Source organism: Panthera onca, chromosome A3 (genome assembly GCF_046562875.1).
Source record: "Panthera onca isolate mPanOnc1 chromosome A3, mPanOnc1 haplotype 2, whole genome shotgun sequence".
Lineage (NCBI taxonomy): Eukaryota > Metazoa > Chordata > Mammalia > Carnivora > Felidae > Panthera > Panthera onca.
Window position 1 is genome coordinate 76,666,454 of NC_138341.1, and position 27,909 is coordinate 76,694,362.

The following is a 27,909-nucleotide window of genomic DNA, read 5'->3' on the forward strand; positions in this document are numbered from 1 at the left end:
ATGTAATTAAGAACTCTTCTAAGCATTATTTTTAATGACTTTATCATTCCATTGTATAAGTGAAGCTAAAGTTTATTTGCCCATTTTTCTTTTGAGAAAAATGTTTACTATTACAAAGAAATCATAACTCACATCTTAAGCTATAGATACAGGTATATTTGGTTTTCAGATTATTTACATAGGACCATTTCTTAGAAGTAGGTGAAATGTTATTACCATTAAGGCCCCTGATACACAGAGACAGAAACTTTGTTATGTCTTTATTTTATTTATTTAAAAAAAATTTTTTTAATGTTTGTTTATTTTTGAGAGAGAGAGAGAGAGAGAGACAGAGTGTGAGCTGGGGAGGGGCAGAGAGAGAGGGAGACACAGAATCCAAAACAGGCTCCAGGCTCTGAGCTGTCAGCACAGAACCTGGCCCGATGCAGGGCTCGAACCCACAGACCGTGAGATCGTGACCTGAGCCGAAGTCAGCTGCTTAACCGACTGAGCCACCTGGGTGCCCCGGTTCTGTCTTTGTAGATGATACCTCTTTTATGATTATCTTAGCAGAGATTTGGTCTAAAGTACCTCTTGGTACTTTAGAGGTACCTCCCAAGTTCTAGTCCCATAGCTAGAAATTATCATAAACTAAAATGGTTTTACTTTTTAAAATCTGGGTAATGCTGCCCTCGTGGAATGAATTTGGAAGCTTTCTTTTCTGTTTTTTTTTTTTTTGAACTTGAGAAGAATAGGTATTTACTCTTCTTCCGATGTTTGGTAGAATTTACCTGTGAAGCTATCTGGTCCTGGGACTTATTTGTTTACTGAATCGATTTCATTGCTAGGAATTGATCTGTTCAAATATTCTATTTCTTCCTGATTTGGTTTTGGAAGGTTGTATGTTTCCAGAAATTTATCCATTTTTTCTTGGTTCTCCAATTTGTTGGCATATAGTGTAATGGTATTTTCTCATTTAAGAAAGGACTTTATTATGGGGGCACCTGGGTGGCTTAGTTGGTTAAGCATCTGACTCCTAGTGGCAGCTCAGGTCATGATCTCACAGTTTGTGAATTTGAGCCCCACATCAGGCTCTACACTGATAGTGCAGCGCCTGCTTGGGGTTCTCTCACAAAACAACTCTGAGAAGTAATTAGGGCAAAGAAACTAGTTCGGAGTGTCCATGTGGAGCTGGTTTAGTTAGTAGTAGGCATGGAATTTGAAATTGGGTCCTGATTTCATATTTTCTCTTGGTTCTTTTACACCAATTCCTATCTCTGTGATCTCTCTCTCTTTTTAAAATTGAGATAAGATACAGCATTGCATAAGTTTAAGGCATGCAGCATGTTGATTTGATGCATTTATATATTGCAGTATGACCTCCATGATCTCTTGACAGACCCTTAGTAATCTAAGCCATCAAAAGAACTTATCCTTTCTCCAGATTATTCTCTTGATTTTTCTCCCTCTTCTTATCTGCTGTTACCCTTCCATCACATTGTAGCCAGAATAAGTTTGCTATCTTCTCAGGGGGCAAAACCTTTCTTCTTTTTATGGTTTTGTGTTTAGAACCAAAAGGTTAGGGGCGCCTGGGTGGCACAGTTGCTTAAGCGTCTGACTCTTGATTTTGGCCCAGGTCATGATCTCACAGTTTGTGACTTCGAGCCCCCTGCATTGGGCTCTGCACCAAATCTTAAAAAAGATTTTATTTTTAAGAAATCTCTGCACCCCATGTGGGACTCAGACTCACAACCTGGAGATCAGGAGTTGCACGCTCTTCCCACTGAGCCAGCTAGACGCCCCTCAGAAGGATTTTTAGAGCTAGTTTTTTCCCCTGTGATCTCCCACATTTCAAGAGATGGATGTCAGTTCTCATACCAGTTCATACCCCCTCTCTTTAGTATCTCCTGTAATGCCTGGTTAAATGGGTCGTGTTTACTTTACCATAGTTAGTCTGCTAGTTTGACTTGCTCAGCCATATTTTCCTTACTACTCTAGACATGGTCTTTATGTCAATCTCTGAAGATTTTAGAGAAAAGGACAAATATTGGAAGATTTAGTAAGTTCCATGATACCCTTTTCCTCCTTTGCTATTCTAGCTATGGACATAAATAGTTGGGTTTTTGTTGTTTTCGTGTGTCCGGTCCGTCTCATGCACTTGGTTTTCCTCCCATGCTGCCTAGAGGGTGTGGGGCTAGGGTAGTTGTTTGTTTTCCGTTTCATGTTTCTAGCACTAATGGCAGGAAAAATCAAAACAGGTAAAAACTTCTATTTGAGTCAAATTTAAGATAGTTTTCCTTGAGATCGATTTGAAGTAGAAGAATCTTCATCTCTTTCTGCTTTAAAGACAATAATTACTTGATAGGTATTTTTACTAGTATGTATAGAAGCCTATTACAATAACAGGAAATTTATATTAGAGTAATGTAATGAAATTAAATGAAAATTATTTTTTCTTTTGGATTACTATTATTCTTATACAAGTGAACTTACTACTAAATTGGAACATCACAAAGAATGTTTTGAAGCCCAGTAACCCAGGGGGAAACAAACATGCCAGGTTTTTTATTACAGTAATTACTTTATCCTCACTGTCCATTAATTAGATTGTCGCAAAACGAGAAAAAAAAACTAGGTAAGTTCGTTGTTTTAATTAAGTGTTAACCGATTTTTTTGATAAGTTATATTTAACATCCCAATTAGAATTCTGTTCTCCATATTTTTATTACATTTTCTATTTTTGCTTTCAACTTGTAGTGTTTAAAATTCAATAAGATGTTAAGAGATAAGCCAGAAATGTAGACTATTACAGCAGCCTAGGAGATTTAGTTAATCTGACCTAGATGTTCTTTTGATGATTGAGATTTATAATGTGAAAACAGTTCTCAATTTCAAAATGAAACATAGGAATATCTGCTGTATAAGCTGTCCTGCCAGTGACAGGCAGATTAATCAGCCACAAAAAGGAAGAGTTTACCATAGAAGTTGTGCTCTTTAGATTGTTGGCATTTGGATCAGCGTTAACGTTGAAAGTTATAAGTGAATGAATGTAGTAGTCCTGGCATTTTGCCTCCTTCTAATGAAGACTGTCCAGAATTTTTGCAAGGGCTTTTTGGATACGTTAGATTTCATTTGGTTTCATTTTCAGTGTAATTCATGTGAAACAAAACAGGTAATTAGATGAGAAAACCCTTGAGTAGAAATTGTGTGCAAATGTAAATATTAATGATATTTGAGAATATATTTAAACAAGTAATTTATTCAGCATTTCGTTCTTGTATCCCCAAGTGTGCATACTTGCACAGTTAGAATGAGAACACTTACACAGCTTCTGCTGTACCAGCTTTTCTGTCATTCTGCCAAAACTCTGAGGTGTTAGTGTCTGCTTCGTTCCTTAATTTAACATTGTACAATATTATTTTCAGAGGTAAAAAATAATGAAGACTTATAAATAAGAGATCAGATTGGAGGGGTACCTGGTTTAGTCAACAAAGCGGAGTGGAGGAAGCAGTAAAGGTACCTCCTCTAGACTGGAGCAGCCAGGGCTAATGAGTGTGTAGTTTTCTTATCATAATGCTGTGATTGAAATGTAGTATTTAATGGTGAAGCCCTCTTACAGATGATGAAAATACTATAGTTAGAGTGACAAATCCTTGGAATTATGTGTGAATTGGTTTTCCTTTTATTCCAGTATGAGAATTGTAAAATAATTGTTTTACAGCCACAGTTATTGACTCAACCTTAGTAATTTCTGATTGAGGATATAACCTATGTCTCAGTAATTAAAGTAAACTAAGACTGTGAGCTAGTTTAAAGTACTAAGTTTGTTTTAAGTACCTAGCTCTTTAAACATTTAGTTTTAGATACTAGGCAGACATATGTGGTAGTCAGTACTTTTTGATCACTAAACTTCACAAAGCATGTTAAAGGAAAAAGTAAAAGCCATTGGTTTATGGTTGTGATAATGGTTAATAAGTTTTTGTAACAATAGTTTTTGCTTCTTGAGTCCATTGGGATCTCTGAGAAAGAGAGAGAAACAGTGTGTGTGTGTATTTGATTTGACATCTTTTGGAGTTTAGTTCGAGTCAAGGTTTCTTTTTGAACTAAAGAAAGCTTAACCATTTTAATATTTAAAAAATGATTTATTGAATGAGAATTGACCTACAAAGCAACATTTTGATGTAAATCAAATCTTCTAGATACTGGTTAAATATCGGTTACCATTTATGCTGTTTTAATCCTAAAAGTCTTTGATAACTATGGTATTAAGTTACAGGTTTCTTTTATTATATATATTTGGGAAGGAAGTGGCAAATTCAGTAGAAGGAAAACTTTGAAGGAAAATTAACATTTAGCTAAGTTTTACCTCACGTGCTATATAATTATTTTATTTTATAGACTCCAGGCATTAGAGCTCGATCTTCAAGACTTCAATGGTTTTGTGATAGATGCATTTCAAGTAATCAGGTTTGTGTTTAATTTCTGGTCTCAAGCACCTAAAACTGTGAGTAGAAAGCAAGTGTCCTCCATGTCATATGAGCATTTGGGGACATACAGCATTATTAATGGAAGCAGCGTTATCTTCGTTGTTTTCCAGGTAAGCGGTAGCTTAATCCTTGTTTCTGAGGTGCCGTAGAATCCCAAAAAATTTTAATTGGGGCCCTGAAGATTTTCACTTGCTTTATCCTAGTTGTTGGCTTGAGCAGGCTAACCTTGCTTCCTTGGCAGTTTAAATCTGCTTCAGTTCTTAGTGACCAGAGGAGTCGCTTGATGGGAGCCCAAGTCTAATTTCTACTTTCTGTCTCCTCCAGTGCAGATATTTGTTCATATCCTGCAAAGTAAAAGCCACAGGGGAAGAGGAGTATATTGGGTGGAGGGATATTCTTATTAATAAATAGAGGATGTGCTAATTCTACCCTCTACCCCAAGTATCTTTGAATTCTTCAAAATGCATGTTCATGGAGATTCCCTCAGTTAGGTGATTGTTCATGTTTTGTTCTTGACTGCAGAGTCCTTCAGCTTTTCAACCTAAAACATTTTTTTTAATGGTGGTAAAATACATCTAATAAAATTTATCATTTTAGCCATTTTTAAGCATTAATTACATTCACATTGTTCTGTTTGGCTCTTTAAATTTTTAAATGAAGTTAATCTGCCCTTTGGGTAAAGCTTATTTGAAGGATTATTCAACTGACATTTGTGAATTATAAAATATATCCTTTACACAGTCTAGATCCATCTGTTACTCTTATTTTTAAGGTTGAGACTCTAGAAAAATTAGTGGAGCTAACGCAGAAGCTATTTGAATGTGATAGAGACCAGCTGTACTACAGTCTGCTAAAACTATATAGTAAGTAATCTGACCATTCCTCATGTTTTCATCTTGTGACATTTATTCTGTTGAAGGCAGGTGCTAGAAAGGAGTATAAGGAAGGTCCAGGGATTGTTAGATGTGTAGCCTTTAACCGAGGCTTAAGTAGAGGCCAGATTGAGTTTTATCACAGAATGTTACATTGTATCACTAGATACCATACAAGTTTCATAATTTCTGACAATCTTACTGCAGTAATCAGAAGATGAGAAAAATCTTCATCAGGGCCACAGAATTTAATGGGACTTTTTGAGGAGAGACTAATGTTTTCTTTTTATTTAAGTGCTCTAGTAGACTTATCAATCAGTCACTTCTATAAATAGCATAATCATTGACCTGTTCATGTCTACAAGATCCTTTTCCAGAAGAACGCATATTGATATACAAACTCATTGCTAGTTTTTAAAATGTGATTATGTTATAATACGGTTTTGACTGCTTCTATATTATAGACATTTTCTTATATTTTATTACCTACAAATAACTTCATTGAATGGATATACTAGATTTACCCAGCCAATCTCCTAATGCTAGACGTTGGAATAGAATTCAGTTTCCCATGTTATAAAATAGCGCTGCATTAACCATCTGTGTGCCGTAATCTTTGCGCATACTCTTAGTTGTTTCCTTGTACTGCATTTATATTTGTGTCCTGAAACTTTTTTTTTTAATGTTTATTTATTTTTGAGAGAGAGAGACAGAGTGCAAGTGGGGGACGTGCAGAGAGAGAGGGAGACACAGAACTCGAAGCAGACTCCAGGCTCCGAGCTGTGAGCACAGAGCCCGACGTGGGGCTCAAACTCACAGACTCAGGGACCATGAGATCATGACCTGAGCTGAAGTCGGCCACCCAACTGACTGAGCCACCCAGGCTCCCCTGTGTTCTGAAACTTTTGATCTCTATTACCAAACATTGCTCTAGTGTGTTGATTCCAGTTTATACATCTGGGAACTTGGTAGTCTCTTTTAAGGTATTTGGGTAGAGAGGAACAACACTTATAATAGTCAGTGACCCTGGGGCGCTTGGGTGGCTCAGTCGGTTGAGCGTCCGACTTCGAAAGCTCAGGTCATGATCTCGCGGTCTGTGAGTTCAAGCCCCACATCGGGCTCTGCTGACAGCTCAGAGCCTGGAGCTTGTTTCAGATTCTGTGTCTCCCGCTCTCTCTGCCCCTCCCCTGCTCACTCTCTATCTCTCTCTCTCTCTCTCTCTCTTTCTCTGTCAAAAATAAACATAAAAAAAATTTTTTTTAAATAAATAAAAAAAAAAAAGAATAGTGACCTGACCTCCCCTCCCCTCCTCTCCCTCCCCTCCCTTTTTCACTTCATAGATATCTGCTCTAGATTATTTTCTTTTTCTCATGGGAAATTTTCCTTCACCAAACACCATAGACAGCAGTGAATAAGTTAGTTCATTTGTCTATTTGAATTTGTATTTATTATCTTTAGAAGCTTTGTCTTCTATGTTGATGGTATAAATAAGACTTTCCATAAAATTTACATTTCACTTGTTGGCTGCATTGAAGTACAGACTTCACTATGTAGTTCTTAAAAGTCTCAAAATTCTTAAAATTCAGTTCTTTGGTTTGAATGAACTCTGGCATATAATACTGAGGTGGTTGTTATTGAATATATAATTAGAAAACTTACATTTTAGGAGTTTAGTCCTCAGTCAGTGGATTATAACCTGTATTCATTCAGGTGCTAATTCTTTCCCTTCCCCACCCCCTTTTTCTTCCTTTTGAGGAACAGTTTCACACTTAAATTTTAATTTTATGCAAACTGGAAAAGAAAAAAAACCCTGAATTTATGTTTCCACACAAGTCCCAGCGTTTAAAGTCATCCCCATAGAAGACCCTAATCCCTTACTGTGCTAGACATTGAGGAGGGCCCTGCAGATAAAAAGGTAGTGCCCTGTGGAAAGAGTTAGGCCTGTGACCAAGACTAAAGACTAGCTATACAGAGTGAAAGAACAACTGGAAGAATGTACGAGGTACAGTACTAGTCTGGGGAAGGTGGAAGTAGCCAGCCTCACAGACTTCTGTTTCCCTGTCCAGATGACCTTTGCTGTTTTTTGTTTTGTTTTGTTTTGTTTTGTTTTTTAAAGAAAAGAAAACAATTTCTAAGTTCAACTTTCCTTTAGGGATAAGCAGTCTCTGAAGTTTATCACCATTTTTTCTCCTTCACCCTCTCTTTGCTCTGTTGGACACCTCCCTCCAGTGTTTTGCTCTATATTTGAGCCACCAGTCTGAAGAGCACAGTCACATGAGAGTAGCCTCTTGTGAGGCTGGAAGCCAGAGGAATCGTTATAATGAAGTATACTTTTTAACCCGGTTGGTGTACTTCATAACCTTTGTAGTGCTACAAATAGATAATATGGTTGTAATAATCCTAATCCTTCCCTTTCTGCCGAATAAACCAGTGCTCTCCTTTTTGCCCTCTGACTTGGACCACTACTTAAACGTGTTAAATAATGTATAAAGCACTATGGACTCAATTTGTTTGAAAAGGAACATATAATATGGAATGATGTATGAGATGTGGTGCTATCATACTTGAAAAATCCCTATCTTGGATTGTGGATTTCTGAGAAAGTAATTTGTTTGACCTACCAGAACTTTTTATGAATTCATTCTTTCTCATGGTGTAATTTTAGTCGTTAAAAGCGATTGGCCTGATTATTTTGGGGTATTTGTCGAAGAGCGGTTTTGTTTTGTTTTAAGAGTATCCCCCACCCACCACACCCTTCAGGTTGTGAATTACAGCATACTACAGAAACAGGCACAAAACAACGATACACATGGCTCAGTGGTTTATGATAGCCAACATTCATGTAACTGTAATCTAGATGAAGAAATAGAAAATGAAACTTTTCATATCTTTAAATACTAGTTGTACTAAACGCGTTTCATTTTCTACTTACTGTATACAGTATGATGTCCATAGGTGATCTGTTAAAAAGAATCTGTCACAATTCAAATTTTAGTTTGAACTATCTTTTCTTTCTTTTTTTTTTTTTTTTAATTTTTTTTTTTTTTAATGTTTATTTATTTTTGAGAGAGACAGAGACAGAGTGTGAGCAGGGTAGGGCCAGAGAGAAAGGGAGACAGAATCTGGAGCAGGCTCCAGGCTCTGAACAAGCTGTCAGCACAGAGCCTGATGCAGGGCTCGAACTCACAAACCCTGAGATCATGACCTGAGCCGAAGTTGGACGCTTAACCAACTGAGCCACCCAGGTGCCCCTCTATCTTTTCTAATACACTTTCTAATATCACCTTTCATGGTGATAGTCTTGCAAAATTAGTTCCTAAGACCTGTAACAAACATGAATGAAGCAGCCCCCTCATCTGCATAATGAATATACTATTATTTTGAGATAGTATTTTTACCTTATTGAACATTTTCTTATATTCTAAACATGTCAATTTCTTTTTATATATATACAGATAGCTTATTATTTGTGTACATTATTGGAAAACAGACTGCTTTATGTTTGTTTGTAATTTTGTCTTAAAATTTTACAAATCGATTTTTATTTTTTTTTATTTATTATTTTTTTAATGGGAAATTTATTGTCAAATTGGTTTCCATACAATACCCAGTGCTCATCCCAACAGGTGCCCTCCTCAATACCCATCACCCACCCACCCTTCCCTCCCACCCCCCATAAACCCTCAGTTTGTTCTCAGTTTTTAGGAGTCTCTTATATTTTGGCTCCCTCCCTCTCTAACCATTTTTTTTTCCCTTCCCCTCCCCCATGGTCTTCTGTCAAGTTTCTCAGGATCCACATAGGAGTGAAAACATATGGAATCTGTCCTTCTCTATATGACTTACAAATCGATTTTTAAAAAGCCAACATTTACACTTTAGCATTTATTCTACCTCTGAAGTTATTTATGTGCTTTTTTTTCCCTTTTTTTCAAGTACTTCCATTGACATTTCTTTTCGCACTGTGTATTTATTATACAAATAAGGCATGAGTATATTCCAAATTACTAAAGAGTCAAGCAATGCAGTAGTGTAGTATACAGAACAAAATGTGGAAATGTCCTTTTGTCCACCCCTCAGAAGTAACTTGTCAATTGGCCAGCCTTCCAGCCTTTTTTCTGTATATTTGTATCCATATAGTTTTTACATATACACCTATTATTTTGATTATTTTATTGTCTACATGTTTCATACTCTACGTTATGGTCTGTGGCTTCCTTTTTTACTTAATGTGAAATAAATTCACAGGGAAAGATCAGTGCCTTTTCTCTCTTTAATTACCATATTTAAGTGCTGGTGTCCTTGGAATCTCCAAAGTTGAACGTTGATTTTTTTTTTTTCAATTCGTGAGTTCATATTTTAAAAATTTATTTGTGTTTCAGTTTATTGCGATCATTGTTTTCTAGGTGCTCACATTGTTCCATCTTTGACCAGTGGGAACTCCTTTCCCTTGTCTCCCAGGTCATAGAACACCTCTCGCTAGTCTTGGATTGTATTCAGGCAAAGCAAGACTGTGCAGGCTTGCATAGCGAGATCCCTGTCCGAGCCCTAGATTTGTTATTTTAGAGTGGAACCATCATTTGGAAATTACCCCCTCTGATCAGTAATATGTAAAAACTTTCAATTTCAACCAAAACCCCAAACTAGACATTTTCATTTCTTAGTTCATTACCATAGCGGCTGCGCATACAGTGACAACTTGTTACACACTGGTCCTATTGCCATAAATTACAATCCCACAACAGTGTGTATTCTGGTAAAATCACTAGTGGTGTCCAGAATCGTTGGTTGTGTAGCTTAACAATCCTCAGAGATTGTGTAGTGGTCAGTCCTCTCATTCTTTAAAGAGGGGGAACCAAGAGTGCCAGGAGGGTGGTGATGGGATTATAGAGGCAGAGTGTCCGTTCCCTGGCCACAGCCCAGGCAACGAGTAGGATTGTTGTTGTCTTGGTAGAAGGCATTTTAAGCCCCAGAGGGATATTATACAAGAAAGGCATGGCCTTTCTGTGCCTTTGTGAGTTTTTGTACACAGGTGCAAATGTTGGCATGCTGACTAGTTTGCCTCAAAGGTTTGTTATGTATTTTGTGATCCAGGCATATTTCCAAGAAGTTTTTTCCCTTTAAACAAAAAAAAAGTGTCTGTGTTTTGTGTGTGTGTGTGTGTGTGTAAATATAAATGAGTTGTTTCATGGTATAAACACTATCTAATTTTCATGTATTTTGAAATATTCTCTTGTATAAGTTGCTAGTTAATTAAAGGTACATCTCTGTAATATCTTGTACCCCCAAACTGGAAGCTTCCATATACATGTGCCTCTTTTAGAAGAAAATTGTCTTCCTCTAATTCTTACAGTTGAAGGCACAGACTTGTACATCCTCCACCCATCTTCTCTTCAGTGTTTGGAATAGTTATGTTAGTGTCAAAATGAATCTCTTTAGAAAGCACCTTAGCAGTGCTGTTTCCAGTTCTTGGAAACCTTTCCTGTGTCTTGTATAGTCCATAGTACTCTGGCAGGGAACAGAAGTGTTCCACCTTTTCTACAGGATTAAAGATACTGGAGCTTGGCGTTTTGCTTTTAATGTCTTTAGTTCAATTAGTTTTATATATTCACATAATTGAAAAGTTGCTGCTGAATTTTACGTTACATAAGAACATTCTAATGAAGGATAAGCATAATTAGCTTATGTGAATCTTGTTTTGAAAATAGGTTGTAAATGTAAGCGTTTTATATACAAATGATTTTATTATCAAAGTATGTACAAAATCACTGCAATTTGTGTATGACCTGGTGAAATTTTCCTACTTACTACCCTTTTACTTAGGTTTCTGATGGAGCATGAATGTGTTTTGTTTTTCTTCTTTGAGTTGTTTACTTTTAGGAGTCATTAGTTATCAAAAAACTTAGCTTTTCAGTTGGAGGGGTCAGGGAGAATCTAGGAAGATCCCATTTGTTTTAATATTTTGGAATTCCTGAGAAACATTTATTTATGTTTTCTGGAACATTTTGTGCTCTGAAATAACCCCTTTCCTAGAGCTGATGGTGCACAATGAAGATACTCTTTATTCATATTTGAAAATTTAAAAAACACTTTTAAAGGAGTATTTCTTTGTGCTTAATAGTTATATTGAACTTAATTAGTGTCATGATATTTTTCATATTTTGGTCTAGTTTTTCACAAGTAAAAGTTTATTATATTAAATGACTTTGACCTTTTCTCTTTTTAAAACCCATTAGAAGGTTTTAAAAAACAACATCTTGATTATTAAATTTTTGCTATTTGTGAAGACTAGGTTACCACATAAAAGGAACATAAAAGGAATACCACATATTCAGTATGAAGGAATCTGCCTATTTCCTTCCAGTAAACTTCCCTTGCCCTATAATACTTATACTCTGGTGGCATTATTTGTTGGGATGAGAAATCTGTCACACAACGTCACAGACATTCTTCAAGTCAGCAGAAGAGACAGAATTCTCCCTATTCGACTAAGCGAAAAGCATTTGTTGATTCGTCCCCTTTGAAGAAAATCATACATCTACCCGTATTCACTCCCTTTAGACCTTCAGCTGTGTATTATACTGCATACATGTACCCATCATCTTTCCAGAGTTTCACGGACATAGTTGAATTGTTAGCTATTTCTGATTTTGATTTCAGAAATGGGCAACTTCTCAGTTACTTTAAAAAGGTTTTCAGAGTATGTAGTAAAGGGTAGGAGGTTTGTTGTTATTTTTTAATAGGTAAGGGATTTCTATTTGAATTTGAAAATTCAAGAGGTATACATAAAGAAGTCTTCTCATCTTTGGTCCACAATCATCCTGTTCCTTTCCCTGGTAGCAGTAATTTGGGGGTAATGCTTACAATTCAACATCAAATAGGAGGAAATTCTAAACATTTTTATGAATTCTACTTCGTATGCTCATTAATTTCTGCCTAATCAAATTTTACAGAAATAAGTGGTGACTGGCAAAGAGCTGATGCTGTCTGGAATAAAATGCAAGAAGAAAATATTATTCCTCGTGCAAAGACCTTAAGATTATTAGCAGAAATCCTTAGAAACAATAATCAGGAGGTTCCATTTGATGTACCTGAGGTAATTTGTTTTTAACTATAAGCATAACAGATTTTATTGTCAGTATAACGTTAGGGCATAGGTGAGCCCGGTTTTATACTAAAAAAATCACTGTGTATACCAGTTTTTGTTTAACTGAAGAATTTTGTTTTTAAGTTGTGGTATGAAGATGAAAAGCATTCCCTGAGTTCATCACCACCTTCACGTGAAGAAACAAATATCCAGAAAGATCTGTTGAATGCCTGCCAACGAAAGAAAAGCAAAGGTAAACCTGTACACAGGGGTCTAATAGTAGCATGAGATCCAAGTCCATTTAACAAATTAGAAGTGCTCTAGGACAGAGATGGAACTTGTATAAATTGCTTTCTTTCATTTTTTAAATTAACAAAGATATTTTGGGGCAGTTGGGAAAACTTAAATATAAACTGAGTAGTAGATAATAATAAGGAATTATCTCATTTTGTTTTTATGTTTATTTTTTTAGTAATCTTTATGTCTAGTGTGGGGCTTGAACTCATGACCCTGAGATCAAGAGTCGCATGCTCTTCTGACTGAGCTAGCCAGGTGCCCCATCTCATTTTTATTAGGTTTGATAGTGGAATTTACGACTTATAGGACAGTATCCTTAAATGTTAAGATCTATAATGAAGTACTGAGAGATGAAAAAAAAAATCAAGATATCTATAACTTGTTTTAAAATATCTAAGCCAAAGTGATCAAGCACCATTTCAAGGTTAGAGGCTGGACGTGAACCCTGTGTCTTGCTCATCTTCCTGTTTTCTAGCAGTAAACTTCTGACGTGACGTGCCTACCACCTTTATGACTACTTTAAAAATTTTATGACCATCTTGAACACTCTGGTAGCAGCTTGCCTATTACATTGTAGACATTTCCATTTAGACTTCATTGTACTCTTTCAGAATCATACATTACTGTTGTTTCCCTTTTTTTGTTGTTAATTTTTCTCCATAGCATGCTAGCATGCTCTTTAATTCTTTCAGTTTTGTGTGGATTTTCAAGTATGCTTTATGATACTTAAACTGTTATGTAGATTTTTATTCATTTTAGTATTGATCATTATGCGCTGTGTTCAATAGAAAGGAATCAATTTAGAAATTTATAATTTCCTCTTATTTCTTAACTGGAAATTTTGTGACACTGACGTAAAGTGTACAGGGTCACGAAGAGTAACTTTATCCTTTGTGTCATTTTCCTTTGCTGCATACTCACCCTATACATCCTTGAGTCCTTACCTTATATATGGTAAACCTAAATATAAAATTAATTATGATCATCAATACTATTTAAATATTCCAGTGGAGTTTTTATTTGACTGAAACAAATATGAAATTAGTATATAGTTACTTTGTGAAGACTCTAGAGCTCCTTCATATATTACCTTTTTAAAAATTGTTGTTTTGGGGGGCACCTGGTTGGCTCAGTCAGTGAAAGCATCTGACTTCAGCTCAGGTCATGATCTTGTGGTTGGTGGGTTTGAGCGCCGCATCAGGCTCTGTGCTGACAGCTCAGAGCCTGGAGCCTGCTTCAGATTCTGTGTCTCCCTCACTCTCTCTGCCCCTCCCCCACTCACGCTCTGTCTCTCTCAGAAATTAAATAAACATTTTTTTTAATTAAAAAAATTGTTTTTAAATGAAAACCTTAACTAGTTAACTAGATAAATATAATGTAGTGTTTATTATAAACGTGGAGATATACCCCAATTCTGGTTTTAGTATGCAACTTACATTTATTGTACTTGTTTTATCCTGTTAATTCTTCAGAGTTTTTATTCACAAATCTCAGGATTTGAGTGCTTAGCAAAATATCAATACTTTGGAATTTGAATGCTTTGCATAATAGCACTTTATCGAATTTCTGGTAGTTTAGCCTCCTTACCAACTTTTACACCAGAAACCTGTGGTGAATGAGTGTGGCACTTTACAATGATAGCCCCTTCCTTCTTTTCCCTCCTTCCTTCCCTCCTTCCATCCTTCCTTCCTTCAACTAGTAGAGAATAATAAACAGACATACCGATTTCTTACAATGCCTATAGTTTTAGAAAACAGTAAGATTTTCTAGATTGTTTTGTCAATCTTAAATATTCGAATTATACTTATTTTATATTTCCATTCAGGAAACCATGCTTGTTGGGGAGTAAACAAAAATTGCACTGCATTTAACCTCTTAGCTCCCTTAAAAGGGAGCACTGTGTACAGAATGACAGATTTTATCTGTTCTCCTTGGTTAAGACGCAGATATTAATGTCATACCTTTTCTCTCTTGTTTTCTCTGAGTTTACCTTGAAAGAGGGTTTTTCACAATGTCACCTCAGTTTAAATTGAAGGGCTCATACAAACTCCCCTAACTTAGAAATACAAGTGTAATGTCTGCTTGTTCAGAAACCTCTAAAGTGGCTCTGAATGTTTTTTTGAGCATCAATATCGTGTTCCCTCCTAATTGTATGTACTGCATTTCCTTACATTGAGCTTTATACCTATAGAAGTTCGTACGTGTAGTTCACTTATGCCCTCTCTTTTGTGGTTTGTTTATACACACCGGAGAGTGGATTATAGTTTCAGTTGGATGTTTATAGCCAGGCAATTTTATTTCAGAAAAGTAAGTGACTGAAAAGTGTAGTTACTTCTCTTTTGGTAACATCTTTTCATTCACTGACAGTTATTGTGAACAAGTGAAATAAAACTGTTAATCAGTCAAACAAATGTTGCTTAGTTTACTTGTTAGATACCTGTATATTTGAAAATTGTATGTTTTTGTATAAGTCCTGTCGTAGCCAAATAATTTGATCTCCTAATTTTAGAATTATAGGCTATATTCATTTTAATGCTATTGTGTTGAAATGTTAACCATTGTAACCACCCACTTATAGATTAAAGAGTGCTTTAAAATGCATCTTTTGCTCCCCTCAATCTAAATTATAACTGTGGTTTATTTGGACTTTAACACACATTTTGCAGCTTATTTTGAAACTGGTATCATCTTTTGACAAACAAATTCAGAAGAGCTCTTTTTCATTTTTATTGCCATGAGAATAATTTATTGACTTCAGAAAACTAGTATGAAAAGTCATTTTAAAAGGAAGTCCTTTCAGGTACCTTCCATGTGGCTTAAGTAGAGTTTCCAAAGCTGTGACTTTGTGTTTACAAAGATGAGAAGGGTGACGGCATCTGCTGTTTAGGTCAGTGTGTGTGTGGAGAGTGGTATGGTGGATGAGTATTGAAACAAGGAGAAATAATGTGGTTTGGGGGCCATGTTCTAGGGTTTCTTCCCTCCTTTTTTGCCATTTCAGAGTAATGTCACCTCATTTTATGTTTTTTTCCTTCATAGATGCATATAGTATTTTCCTGAAAGCACACAAGCAAAACATTGTGCTGAACAATGAAACTTATGGCAGTCTGATAAAATTACTTTTGGAGAAGGATAGCTTCTTACAAGCAATGCAAGTGAAAGATGTGTAAGTATTAGTCTCTTTATTAAACCTGTCACTTAAAAAAAGTATCAGCTCTCATTAGACTTTTTCTAATGATTTGTACTGGTAGCAGCTGCTTAATTATCCTCAACTACACACAAAAATCCTATGAAATGGTTTTCTAATTTTATGGGTTTCTTTTTAACCTACAAAAGAAAAAACCTTTACTGGCCCTGCACAGTGCAGTACATTTTATTTGCCTAATATAACTTTGCCACTCATTTATGATGTCCATATACAGAAAAGTAATTGCTTTTTCTTCATCATACTCTGTTTCTTGTTCAGCAGCTAGATCTGTGAACCTTTTTTGGTGGGAGGACCCTAATATAATGAAAACACCCAAAGGCTTTGAACTTAGGCAAGGGTTCGAATCTTACTTGAAATTTCTATTGGGGAAATTGCCTCCCATCTGTGAGCCTCATTTTTTCTTTTATGTGATGAGGAGATGATAACAAGACTTATATTAAAGATCTCTTCTAGGTGTTGAAGAACATAGAGTGAAGTAGAGAAAATATAGGTGCTCAACACATTTTATTGAATGACTGATTTTACTTATTTTTAAAAAAATGTTTATTTGGGCGGTGGGAGGGAAAGAGAGAATCTCTGTCGGCACAGAGCCCGATGCAGGGCTCTGTCTCACAAACCACGAGATCATGACCTGAGCCGAAATCAAGTCAGGGGCTTAACCAACTGAGCCACCCAGGCGCCCCTCAACACATTTTAAATGCCTTTCTCTTTGCCCTTCTGTTGCGTTTTTTGTTTGATTTTGGACTTTTTACAAAAAAAAAAAAAAAAAAAATATCTGTGTGGTGGTCATGGTAGGGGTTTTGTTTCTCTGGCTGGTTCCTCAGAGTAAAATACTTCATTATTCAGAACAAGAATGAAGTTTTCTTACCTGGTGTGTCAGGTAATGTACTCTGTTGTCTTATCCCCAAGAAGTTAATGTGAAAAGTTGAGTTAGTAACCAGAAAGGGCCTAGAAAGGAATAGATCACAGTCACCTGCCCGGGAATATAGAGCTGTCCTGGTGATGAGTCAATAACCTTACTTTCAGTGGCAAAGGTCAGCCTTTTCCTAACGTATTACAAGTTCTTAAATAATCTCTCGGCTCAACGTTGGCCTTCAAAATTTTTAAGTCACAGTACTTTTGGAATATTAGAATCCTGAATGGAAAGTGGATGCTTGGCATTCTTGCAGTTTGCTGGAAAATTTGGTGTTAATGCTAGTGTTACATTAAAGTTATGCACCATAGGGGCGCCTGGGTGGCTCAGTCGGTTAAGCGTCCGACTTCGGCTCAGGTCATGATCTCACTGTCCATGAGTTCGAGCCCCGTGTCGGGCTCTGTGCTGACAGCTCAGAGCCTGGAGCCTGTTTCAGATTCTGTGTCTCCCCCTCTCTGACCCTCCCCAGTTCATGCTCTGTCTCTCCCTGTCTCAAAAATAAATAAACGTCAAAAAAAAAAAAAAAATTAAAAAAAAAAAAAGTTATGCACCATAGGGTCATATTTACTGTTTGTATTTCATTACATTTTGAAAAATGTATCTGACTGTACTTGTCTGGAAATACATAACACACCCATGTACAGTGTGTATACGTATAGTATATATAGATGTATATATACAAGTATAATATATACTTATACACACACATGCACACCATATATATCTGTGGTCTTCAGCCATCATTTGTATGTCCTATATCAAGGATAGTCACACTAAGACTTTTTGAAAGTTCAGGTTTTTAATGTATTCTGTATCCCATTTGTGTTTTTACTCAGTTGCTAATTAAATTACGTATCTCTAGAATACTTGAGACATGCTCCATTAGTGACTTGGAAAATTTTCCATTGAACAGCCTATTGCCATCTGTAATCATTGAAGTCATCAAGGGGATGTGGTATTTTCCTAAAATTACTTTTCTCAGAAAATTATTACCTAAACTCTCTATCCTAACACTGCCCATAGTAATCAAAGGCATTCTGAAGCAATAGTGATTTAGGAGGAAAGGGAGGCAGCGTAAAGAGAAGAGCATTTTGTGTTGTGAACTGGGTGTGATTAAGTGAAGGGCTAGAAGCAAAGAAGAAAAGTTTGGTTTTTTTTTTTAACTTTAAAAAGAAAACATATTTATTTTTGAGAAAGAGAGAAAGAAAGAGACAGCATGAGCAGGGGAAGGGCCGAGAGAGAGAGAGGGAGACACAGATTCCACAGCAGGCTCTAGGCTCTGAGCTATCAGCATAGAGCCCAACGTGGGGCTCGAGCCCATGAACCGTGAGATCATGACCTGCCTGAGCCGAAGTCAGACACTTAACTGACTGAGCCAGCTAGGCGCCCCCAAACTTATTTTTTTAAACTTTTAATTCTGGGGTTGGTCACAGAGATCTCTGAAATTCCCCAAAGTACAGATTGTAATTTTTTCTCATTTTAATTGGGTTTGTTCTAGAACTGCAAGCCTCACATTCTGGTAGCATGAAGATTCCCCACAGCCCACTCCAAAAGTTCTGATTCAGTCCATCTGACTCAGTCCATCCACCCAGCAATGGTTTGGGGCCCAGAATTACTAAACACCCCAAGTGATTCAATAATCACATGTCATAAACATTTTGATCATATCCATTAGTAATGAATTGTACTAATGTAGCACATGTTAAGTATATTATAAAACATACTCAAAAAATAGAGGGGCATCTGGGTAACTCAGTTGTTGGGCATCTGACTCTTGATCTTGGCTCAAGTTATGATCTCATGGTTCATTGAGATCAAGCCCCATGTCGGGCTCTGTGCTGACAGTGCAGAGCCTGCTTGGGATTCTCTCCCTCTCTCTTTCTGCCCCTCCCTCACTTGCATGCACTCACTCTCTCTCAAAATAAATAAATAAACTTTAAAAAATAGATACTTTTCAGAGGATAAGATTTAAAAATAGAGGACTAAACAGCCTCTTGCCTCCCTTCTAGAGTGCTCGTGCAGTGTGCACATCTTTCATTGAAGTGGTTTTTCAAACTGCAGTTGTAACCAGTAAGGGTCATGGAATCTGTTTAGTGAGACAGGACCAACATTTTGTGTAAATGAAATAGAATAGAAAATATCGAAGCACTCCATGTGATAAAGATGGTTTTGTGAGTTTTATTTAGTAAAATGTACACTAGTAGGTTGTGTGAAACGTTCCTTACCCTGTGTGATGGGGATCTTGATCATACAAGTTGTTGTGAAAGCTGCTGATCTAGAAGATGGTAGAAGATGCCTGCAATCACAGCCCTCCTGTTTCCCCTTATGTGCACAACGTGTAAAATGTATGTTGATTTTTCCTCCTTCTCTGGATCTCCATGAAGCCTTTCTGTACTCTGAGGGCACTTTTATCTTAGCTGTGTTATCCTTCCAGGAGGATTTTGTAGCTGCCTTCCACATGCAGCTGGGTGCACCTAAGAGAATCCTAGATGCAAAGCCTTACCATGCCATAAGCACCTAATCTGGGGATTGGATGCACATCCTTTCCCTTGAACTGAGATGTTATATCGAACTCTGAAGAATTGTACCTTGGGTTAGATCTACATTGGGTTGTTTTGAAAATAACTCTGGCCTGGAACTTCAGAAATGGTAGTTGAAGTTCACGTTTCTGATGAGGTCATCACTTCTTCCAGTTTCGTACCAGTGCTCTGAGTAAAAAAGAACGGTTGCTTTTTTTAAATGGCCTTCTTGGGGCACCTGGGTGGCGCAGTCGGTTAAGCGTCCGACTTCAGCCAGGTCACGATCTCGCGGTCCGTGAGTTCGAGCCCCGCGTCAGGCTCTGGGCTGATGGCTCGGAGCCTGGAGCCTGTTTCTGATTCTGTGTCTCCCTCTCTCTCTGCCCCTCCCCAGTTCATGCTCTGTCTCTCTCTGTCCCAAAAATAAATAAAAAAAAGTTGAAAAAAAAAAATTTAAAAAAAAATAAAAATAAAAAAAAAAATAAATGGCCTTCTTTATTGTGATGTAGCGTGACCAAATGAGCAAGTGGCAGTGCCCCCCATGTATTTTGGCACTGTTATTGGCAGTCCATAGATAGCAACCTGTTGTTACTTTACCTGCATGACGCCTCTTGTCCAGTCTTCAGAGCAGTTTTCTCTGTGAACTAAAGAATGCAGTCTTTTTTGCTGTACCCTTGCTGTACCCTCTGATACGTTGCATTTACTTGACCTCTAATGAGATTTCTTCATTTTCAGAAGGTCATTTAAACCTTCCCCACAAATAATGGCACCTCAAAAGTATGTCACCTCAACAGTGACAGCAGCCTTTAAAAAATTAAAGAAGTCAACTTTCTTTCATTTTTAGTTAGAATTACACTTCCTCATGTTTCAAAATAAAAATTTAGATATAATGAATGCTTTCAAGGGAGGAGAAGTGCTTATCCAAAGAGCAGTAAGGGAGATAAAATACTGTTTTAAATCTCTGATAACACTAAACTGCGTTTTTAGGAAATTGACATTTGCATTCCTCCATCACAGTAGCCGTATAACCACGTGTGGCTGGTGGCTAACGACCGTGCTGGACAACATGGATAAGGAATATTCCCATCATCACAGGAAGTTTGATTTGATGGCTCTGAACTAGATTTTTTTTTTTTTTATAAAAGGAAAGATCCAAAGTATAGGTCAGAAGTAAACTTTTATTGTCCGACACAAAGATCTCTGCCAGTAACTTTTTGTAGTTGTTTTTTTTTTTTCCTTTTGCCAGTTTGTAATATATTTTTATTGTGATTGGTCAGTTTGTACATATGTAAAATATAGATGCTCAGTGTATTATAGAACTGAGGAGAGTTTCTGTCTTTCTGTTGATCCCCACTTTCATATTTGTATAGAAAAGGCAGTTTCTTGAGATTGAAAGAAATTATTGAAAGAAAATGTTCTGTGTTCTGAGGTTTTTGAAAGGTTGATAGTTCACTCTTAATGTCAGTTAAAAGGGAAGTTTTGTTACCGCATGGTCTCAATGAATTTTAGGTAATATTTTCATGTAAATATGGTATAATACATGTAATAATGTTGACTTAAGAAGTGAGCTTAATTTTAATGTGTCTTCTGTTTATTTAATCATGCTAAAGAATGAGAAAGTAAATCCTTTATGCAGTTTATAGTCTCATGCATGAGTTGTTGACTTAAAAGCTTTGACAGATGGGACAAAGGAAAAAAGTCAAACTGAGCAATGGGTGCTTTGGTGGGATTAAGAGGATTGGTCAGGCAGGGGGTGGGGGGGATAAGAAAATCCTGTGCCCGGGGACTGCAGGGGTGAATCTCAGAGGCTGGAAGTGACTGAGAGGCTGGTCACGTCACCGTGTCTTTGGAGGATTTTCTTGGGATTGACGAGAATAATTTACGAGTGACCCTGCTTTTCTCGCAATCTGCTCAGCTTCGATGTTCACGTCGACAGGCTGAGGTTGTTGGCAGCAAGATCAGCACCGAGCTTGCTAAGGCAAATGGCGGCGATTGCTTTTGCTCCTCGTGACCTGTGGGGATTTCCTCATCGGGAGATGAACCCTTGGGGGCATTAAGGGTACTGAAATTTCATCACAGGAGATGTGCAAACAGTGTAGCAAACAGAAATCATCCCAGGCTAGGGTTTTTTAATCATGTCGGTTTTAGCCAGAAGTCAAGCGATTTTTGTTCTTGAGTTTTAAAAAGTTGCGGGGGGGGGGGGGGGTTGCCAAATTAAAAGGCTGGGACAAGATTGTTGAGTGAAATTTTCAATTTTAATGTCACGATGGATTTAGTTATGCAGTATGCTCACCTTTAAAACCTGTATGTATCTAGATGACAGAAATTTGAAAATTAATCAACCAAATGATACGGTGTTAGTAATATGCTTTCATTTATATTTAAAATATACAGCGCTGGAAATAAATGTTCATTTTTGTTGCCGAAAGAATAGTTTTACATTTTATAATTATGGTGAATGTAGAAAAAAGGAAAAAGTATCCAGCTTAGGATACAGCCGAACAATGCAGGGCATGCAGTTATTTTAGTCATCTAATATGTCAGCATTCAAGAATCTGAACCGATTGTTTAAAAAAAATCTTGTACTTTGTTTCTTTTGTTGCTCATTTCCAACTTTGTCATCTGTCAGAATGCAAAAAAAAATTATCCTTCTATAACCATTGACAGGATAACACAAAAGCTGTCTCCAGGTCGATATTTTGCAGCAATATTTTTAACATACGAACAGTAGTTTTTATAATTTCACCTTGGTGCTCAACCATTTATTATCGTATCAGAAGCATGTCAGTAATTCCTTTCTAAATGTCTGCTTCTTTTAGCGCTGAGACCCACATCAAGGGCTTCACACTGAACGATGCTGCCAACAGCCTCCTCATCATAACGCAAGTTAGGCGGGATTATTTGAAAGGTATGTCACAATGCTTGACCTTTACGTCACATTAATGCCTCTGCAGATTTTTCTTGTAACGCCCTTCGAATACTTGGATAAAGGAGTCCATTTAGCAAATTACCTGCTTATCAAGAGCCTTTTGTGGTAGCTGAGAGACGTAAATTACTGTACATGCATTTATAATACAGCTTGAATATGAATGTACTTGTCATTTGACCACTTAGTCCAGTTTCCATTCCATTTAACACAAGATGGGTTTTCTTAAGATGAATCACAGCTCTTCAGACATGCAAAATTTGTGTTCCAGAACGAGAGAAAGTACAGGCTTTCAAGTGCGTTAAAATTCACAGCACAAGTCATTTTGCTTTGGAAATTAACATACTTTAGAGCATCTGAAACAATTCCCAGCAGTTGTTTCTTGCATATTGTGTTGGTTGTGTGTGAGATAGCAAATGAGTTAAATTGAGTGTTAAATGTGTGGGGTTGTGCACCAAATGATTATAATATTGATTTTTAAAACTTAATCTAATACTTTTTCAATAGTTCATAATACCAACAGCAATAAAATACAGTGTTTGGAGTTTAGCGTTTAGTGTTTTTAAATTAACGTTAAGAAAATAACCCCAGAAAGCTGCGGAGAGGACTTTGGGGAAGACTGGAAAGGGGGCTGTTTGTTTGGTAGAGGGTATTTGTGGATGGATTTGGATCTGGAGATCTTATGAGTGAGCTCCCCAGGAGGAAAACGATGACTCTCTTAAATGTAGGTAAGCGTCCTCTCTCAGGCTTTACATTTGAATTTTAGTCAGTACAGTAAAACCATTAAAACCACAGTTTTCCAATCTAACAAAACCCACTTAGGAAATCTTTAAGGAACGTTGAAAAAACTCTCACTGTTCAGTATGGTGTCTCCTTTCTTCCTCGCTCTGTAGTAATGATGTGATTCTTCACTTGCACGTTTATAAAATAATTTCCCATGCCTGAGAGAAAGTTGTTAATTGTGCATCTTTAATGTTGGCCTGTAATATTTAAATACGCTGGTCTTTAGAGGTCTTCTCATTGATTAGGACAGAGTAGGTAAATGATGATTTTTCTCTTTTGCAAAATTTCTATCGCAGCACTCCACAGGCAGGGCCAGCCCATCTAGACAGTCCTTTTGGACAGGGCTTGTTACTAAAACTTTAAAGCTGTCATTTCATTTTCAATGTAAAAAAAAAAAAAAAAAGGCTTTTTGTCAAGTTGACATTTAATGTAGAATGAAAAAGAGTTTTAAAACATTGTAAACTTGCTCCCCATATAAATATTTCTGTAGACATGGAGATAAAGACACAACATTTTTTTAATTTTGAGGGGTTAATTTTTGAGCTGAATCTGAACTGAATTTTTTTTTTAATTTTTTTTTTTTTCAACGTTTTTTATTTTATTTTTGGGACAGAGAGAGACAGAGCATGAACGGGGGAGGGGCAGAGAGAGAGGGAGACACAGAATCGGAAACAGGCTCCAGGCTCCGAGCCATCAGCCCAGAGCCTGACGCGGGGCTCGAACCCACAGACCGTGAGATCGTGACCTGGCTGAAGTCGGACGCTTAACCGACTGCGCCACCCAGGCGCCCCTGAACTGAATTTTTTTAACTTGACTACTGTCCTTCGCTTGTATATTAGATACCCTATGAAAACTACAAGAAACTTTACGATGTGATTTCCTGTCTACTCCTCTCAGTTGTTCAGTTCAGCAGGAAGTTGGCCGAGAGTGGGAGCCCTACCACACTCCCGCCTCCACCCCCCCATGCCACCGTCGCCGTCGGCTAACCTGTTGTTAGAGTCCCGTGGTCGTCGGCAAGGATGGCAGTGGTGTTGGTACAGTCCCCATCTCCTTATCTTGCTCCATGGCTGACTAGGGCTCCCAGTTTTTAAAATTCCCTTCTCTTTTTCAGGTTTCTTTTTCTCAATGCCATCTAAAGCAGAAAAATAAAGCCAGTTCAATCTTAATCTAATTTTGTAAGCGTATACTGTTCTGGAATATTAATAGCTGATTTATATGGCATCTTGGCAATATAATCAGTGTTACTAGTAAATTAAGGAGACTGTGAAAAGGACTCAGGGAGAGAGTGTGGATGGGTACCGTTTGAGTGTCTCTTGGGTCCTAAACTATATGGAAGGCAATTCCTGTTCTGGGAATTTGATTTAGGTTCTAAGGTCCCATGCTCCCTTTCAGTGGACATAAAATGGTCTGTTGTCCCAGTCCTTCTCTCTCACTCACACATGCACCCGTAGATGCAGGTGTAGGGGTGTTGGATTCTTGGGTTGCTGTCTAGCAATATGACCTTGGGCAAATTATTTTAAACTCTGTTGTCTCAGTTTCTCACTTATAAAATTGGTACTTACTTCAGAAGGGTAGTTGTGATTGTAGCTGCTGACTATTGTGTCTACGTGTAGTAAATGCTCAACACTATTGTTATCTTGTTTTTGGTACTGTTTTGATCCAGTCGTGGGAAGATCCTCCCTAGCAGCCTGTATTCTTAGTTAAAAGAATATTTTTAAGTTGATTATCTATGTGTGATTACCAGTTAAAGAAGATTTTATCAAGCTTGTTTCATAGATTATATTATTAAAACAATATCAATAACATTTTGTTTCCTAGTTATACATGTGTATTTACAAAATATTAGAGAATGTGCCTTTTGAAGTACCTATTTTTCCCATTTGAGAATCACGGATTTGGATTTTTTGTTTGTAGTAGTTAAAAATGGTTTCCTCAATAATAAACACTGAGCGTATTTTTTTTTTATTTTAGCACTTTTAATAGACTGTTTAGTTATTCCCTTTCCCTCATTCTTCTGTAAAAGATAGGTTTGTTCTCATTTGGAAGCTGCCTTCAGAGTCTCCATTTTTTCTAGGTTACATTGCTTTAATTCTAAAAAGCCGTGAAGTTTTTCTTGATAGCAGTAGTGATTGTTAGGCTAAGTGTTAAATTTTCCCCCCAGTCTACCACTTTACTTTAATGTAATGATTTCGCTACACTGGCACATGAGTCAGTAAATCAAGATATTTCGTATTTATCCGTAATCAAGTACTTACAAGTATGATACTTAAAAAAAAAAACCTGTGGCTATATCCATGGGAATCTGATGATCTTTATTTTATGTATCTACCAAGTGTTCAGTCATTTAAAATGAATTTGTTAGTGTGGAAGTTGAATGTTCTAGTTTGGCTGCTTCTGTGTAATTGCTCCTGTTTAGAGAGAGACATTGTTTCCAAAGATGAATCTTTGGGATATTAGATTTGGATAAGCAGGTAATGTTTGAATGTAATAAAATCTGGTAAAGTATGAATGTGGTAGAAGTTACAGTATTTATGGAGACTCTTTAATTTTTAAAATTATTTCTATTTTTCTGAACTTGTCAGTTTCCTTAAAATTGGTCACTAAATGTTATCCCTGAAGGGAACCCATGTTCTGTCGGTAACATTTGTGTTTTCTCTGAGATTTAAAGAAGAAATTTCTCTGGCCTCTGATATTTTATAGATAGCCAAATAGATCATTATTTTTTTTAGGTTTCTCATAAAGTATTAATGTTTTCTGTAATCTAGAATAAATTATTCATAGCTTTTTGTGTGTAGCCATTTGGTACTCATATCTAAAAGCTGGTTTTCAAAATGCATTAGTCAGTACGGTTCATAAAAGAAGAACTCTGTCGCCTGCTTTTCTGTTGTAGAGGCTCTAAAAACGCTAAAAACCGCCTTAGATCTGGAGCAAACACCTTCTAGGATAGCAGTGACCCGCCTTATTCAGGCATGTGCCTTGAAGGGTGATGTAGAAAGTATACAGGAGATTCAGAAGATGGTAAATGGACTTGAAGATTCAATTGGACTTTCAAATATGGTTTTCATCAATAACATTGCTTTGGCACAAATAAAGAAGTGAGTATTTTCAAGTTTCTTTTCTTTCACTGGATACTAGAAGGAGCATTATCTCAAATACCACCTTTAAAAACTTTTCTTAGGCTATTAGAAGCCATATCAACACAGAGGAAATACTGATGTCAGTTGCTGATTGTCCTCGAACTATTAGGGAATAATTATGTGTTACAAAATGTGTTTTAGCTTTAAATTAGACCAACGAATGACATTTATCAAATTTTTCAAAATTGTGAAACTTTCTCCATGGCGGTAACTTTCTTCATGTGCATGCCAGGCCCTTGTGTTGAAACACTGTTACGAACGTGAAAAATGAGTTCATGTGATTGTCAGCAACACTGAGGGTGACACTCTGCTAGAAGATTGTGAGTGCGGAGGGACAAGCAAGCTTGTTAAAAATAGGCATTTCTGTTTCCCCCACCGTCCTTCCCATCCCTGCTGTCAGCACACACACATAGGAAGCGAGGTGTTTAGAGGTGGTTCTTTTACCATCACCTCTAGATTCCTTATGGAGACATGCATGCCACTGTAGCAGTAAATCAGAACTTGATTTTTATTAACGTCTCTAGCAAAGTACGTTGCCTAAGTTAAAGATTCATGGGATAATTATGGAATCGACACTCTGCGTGCTTTGTTCTTGAGTAGTTAATCTCACATACAGTTGATGGGTTGCGATAATCAAAATATAATGTTTGTTTTTGCAGGGTCTTTTGTTTGTTTCTATTTCTTTGGGCAGAAAAGCTGTGTTTTGTTTTGTTTTTTCCTTTTAAAATGGTTCCCACCCCCTGCCAGATAGAACTTTGAATTTTCCCTTAATAAGAGAATGTGATTATTTTAGGTTAGAAGATCAAGGAAACTTTCCAAGTAAGATCTGGATGAATTTTAAAATGCTACCATATTAAACACAGTTTTATATGATGTAGAGAATGTGATTTTATTCACTATTAAGGAACTATCTCACTGAAACCCATGAGAAAAACTTACTGTAACAGGGTGTTCATTTTTATTAGAGGGTTCTTATGTTTTAGGTAAGAATTCCAACAAAAAATTGATTATTTGGATTCTGAGTACCATATCATGACTGTAAAGTATCAGTTAGGAGTACCTTGACCAAAAAGATAGTCATACAGATCATTTTTTATCATAACTTGTTAAATAGGGCCATGTAATTGATTTTTTTTTTTGAGTGTAGAGGTACTTTTTTCTGAGAATCTTAGTATAAATTAATTATTTTTCAAATGTATGATACCTGACAAAAACAAATTGATGTGACTGGTTGAAAGACATGCAAATAGCCCTTCGAAGACCTCAGCAGCAGCTTGAAGAATCCTGAGGTGTTATGCAATTATTATCTTCACCTCATGCAGCAGGAAGCAGTTGTAGATCAGAAAGCTGAAGTTAGAGCACTTAAACAAGTTTTCATTTGATACCCAAAGAGCTACAAAATCAAATTAAATATTTAAGGTAAACTATTTCTTAAGGGACTGTCATTAATTAGCTGTTTGATCTTGTCTCTAGGGCAGTGTTTTACAATAAGCAACTACTTCGATTATTGTAGCATAAACTGCCTAGCGATTGCTTTTGTGACCTAAGAGTGGAGTTCAGCTTTGCCTAGTGGTTTTTATCTGGTTAGTTGTAAATCTGTTTTCACTTTTTCCTAAAGTATTTGTATGTGTCAATCTCTTAAGTTCTTATACTGAAACTGCCTACAAGATTAATACAAAAGCAAATACTTCTTTAATAATTTGTTTTACT

The 27,909-nt window shown here is 36.7% G+C and overlaps 1 protein-coding gene across 1 annotated transcript in view; it reads left to right on the top strand.

Annotated features, from left to right (window-relative positions):
- Positions 1 to 27,909, top strand: part of LRPPRC (leucine rich pentatricopeptide repeat containing) — a 111,181-nt gene that overhangs the window by 73,679 nt on the left and 9,593 nt on the right. Inside the window, exons 26-32 of the mRNA XM_060607488.3 lie at positions 4,378 to 4,446; positions 5,239 to 5,329; positions 12,289 to 12,431; positions 12,567 to 12,675; positions 15,756 to 15,882; positions 22,173 to 22,261; positions 25,953 to 26,157. Coding sequence (XP_060463471.3) covers positions 4,378 to 4,446; positions 5,239 to 5,329; positions 12,289 to 12,431; positions 12,567 to 12,675; positions 15,756 to 15,882; positions 22,173 to 22,261; positions 25,953 to 26,157 — 833 coding nt within the window. The remainder of the gene's footprint in view (positions 1 to 4,377; positions 4,447 to 5,238; positions 5,330 to 12,288; positions 12,432 to 12,566; positions 12,676 to 15,755; positions 15,883 to 22,172; positions 22,262 to 25,952; positions 26,158 to 27,909) is intronic.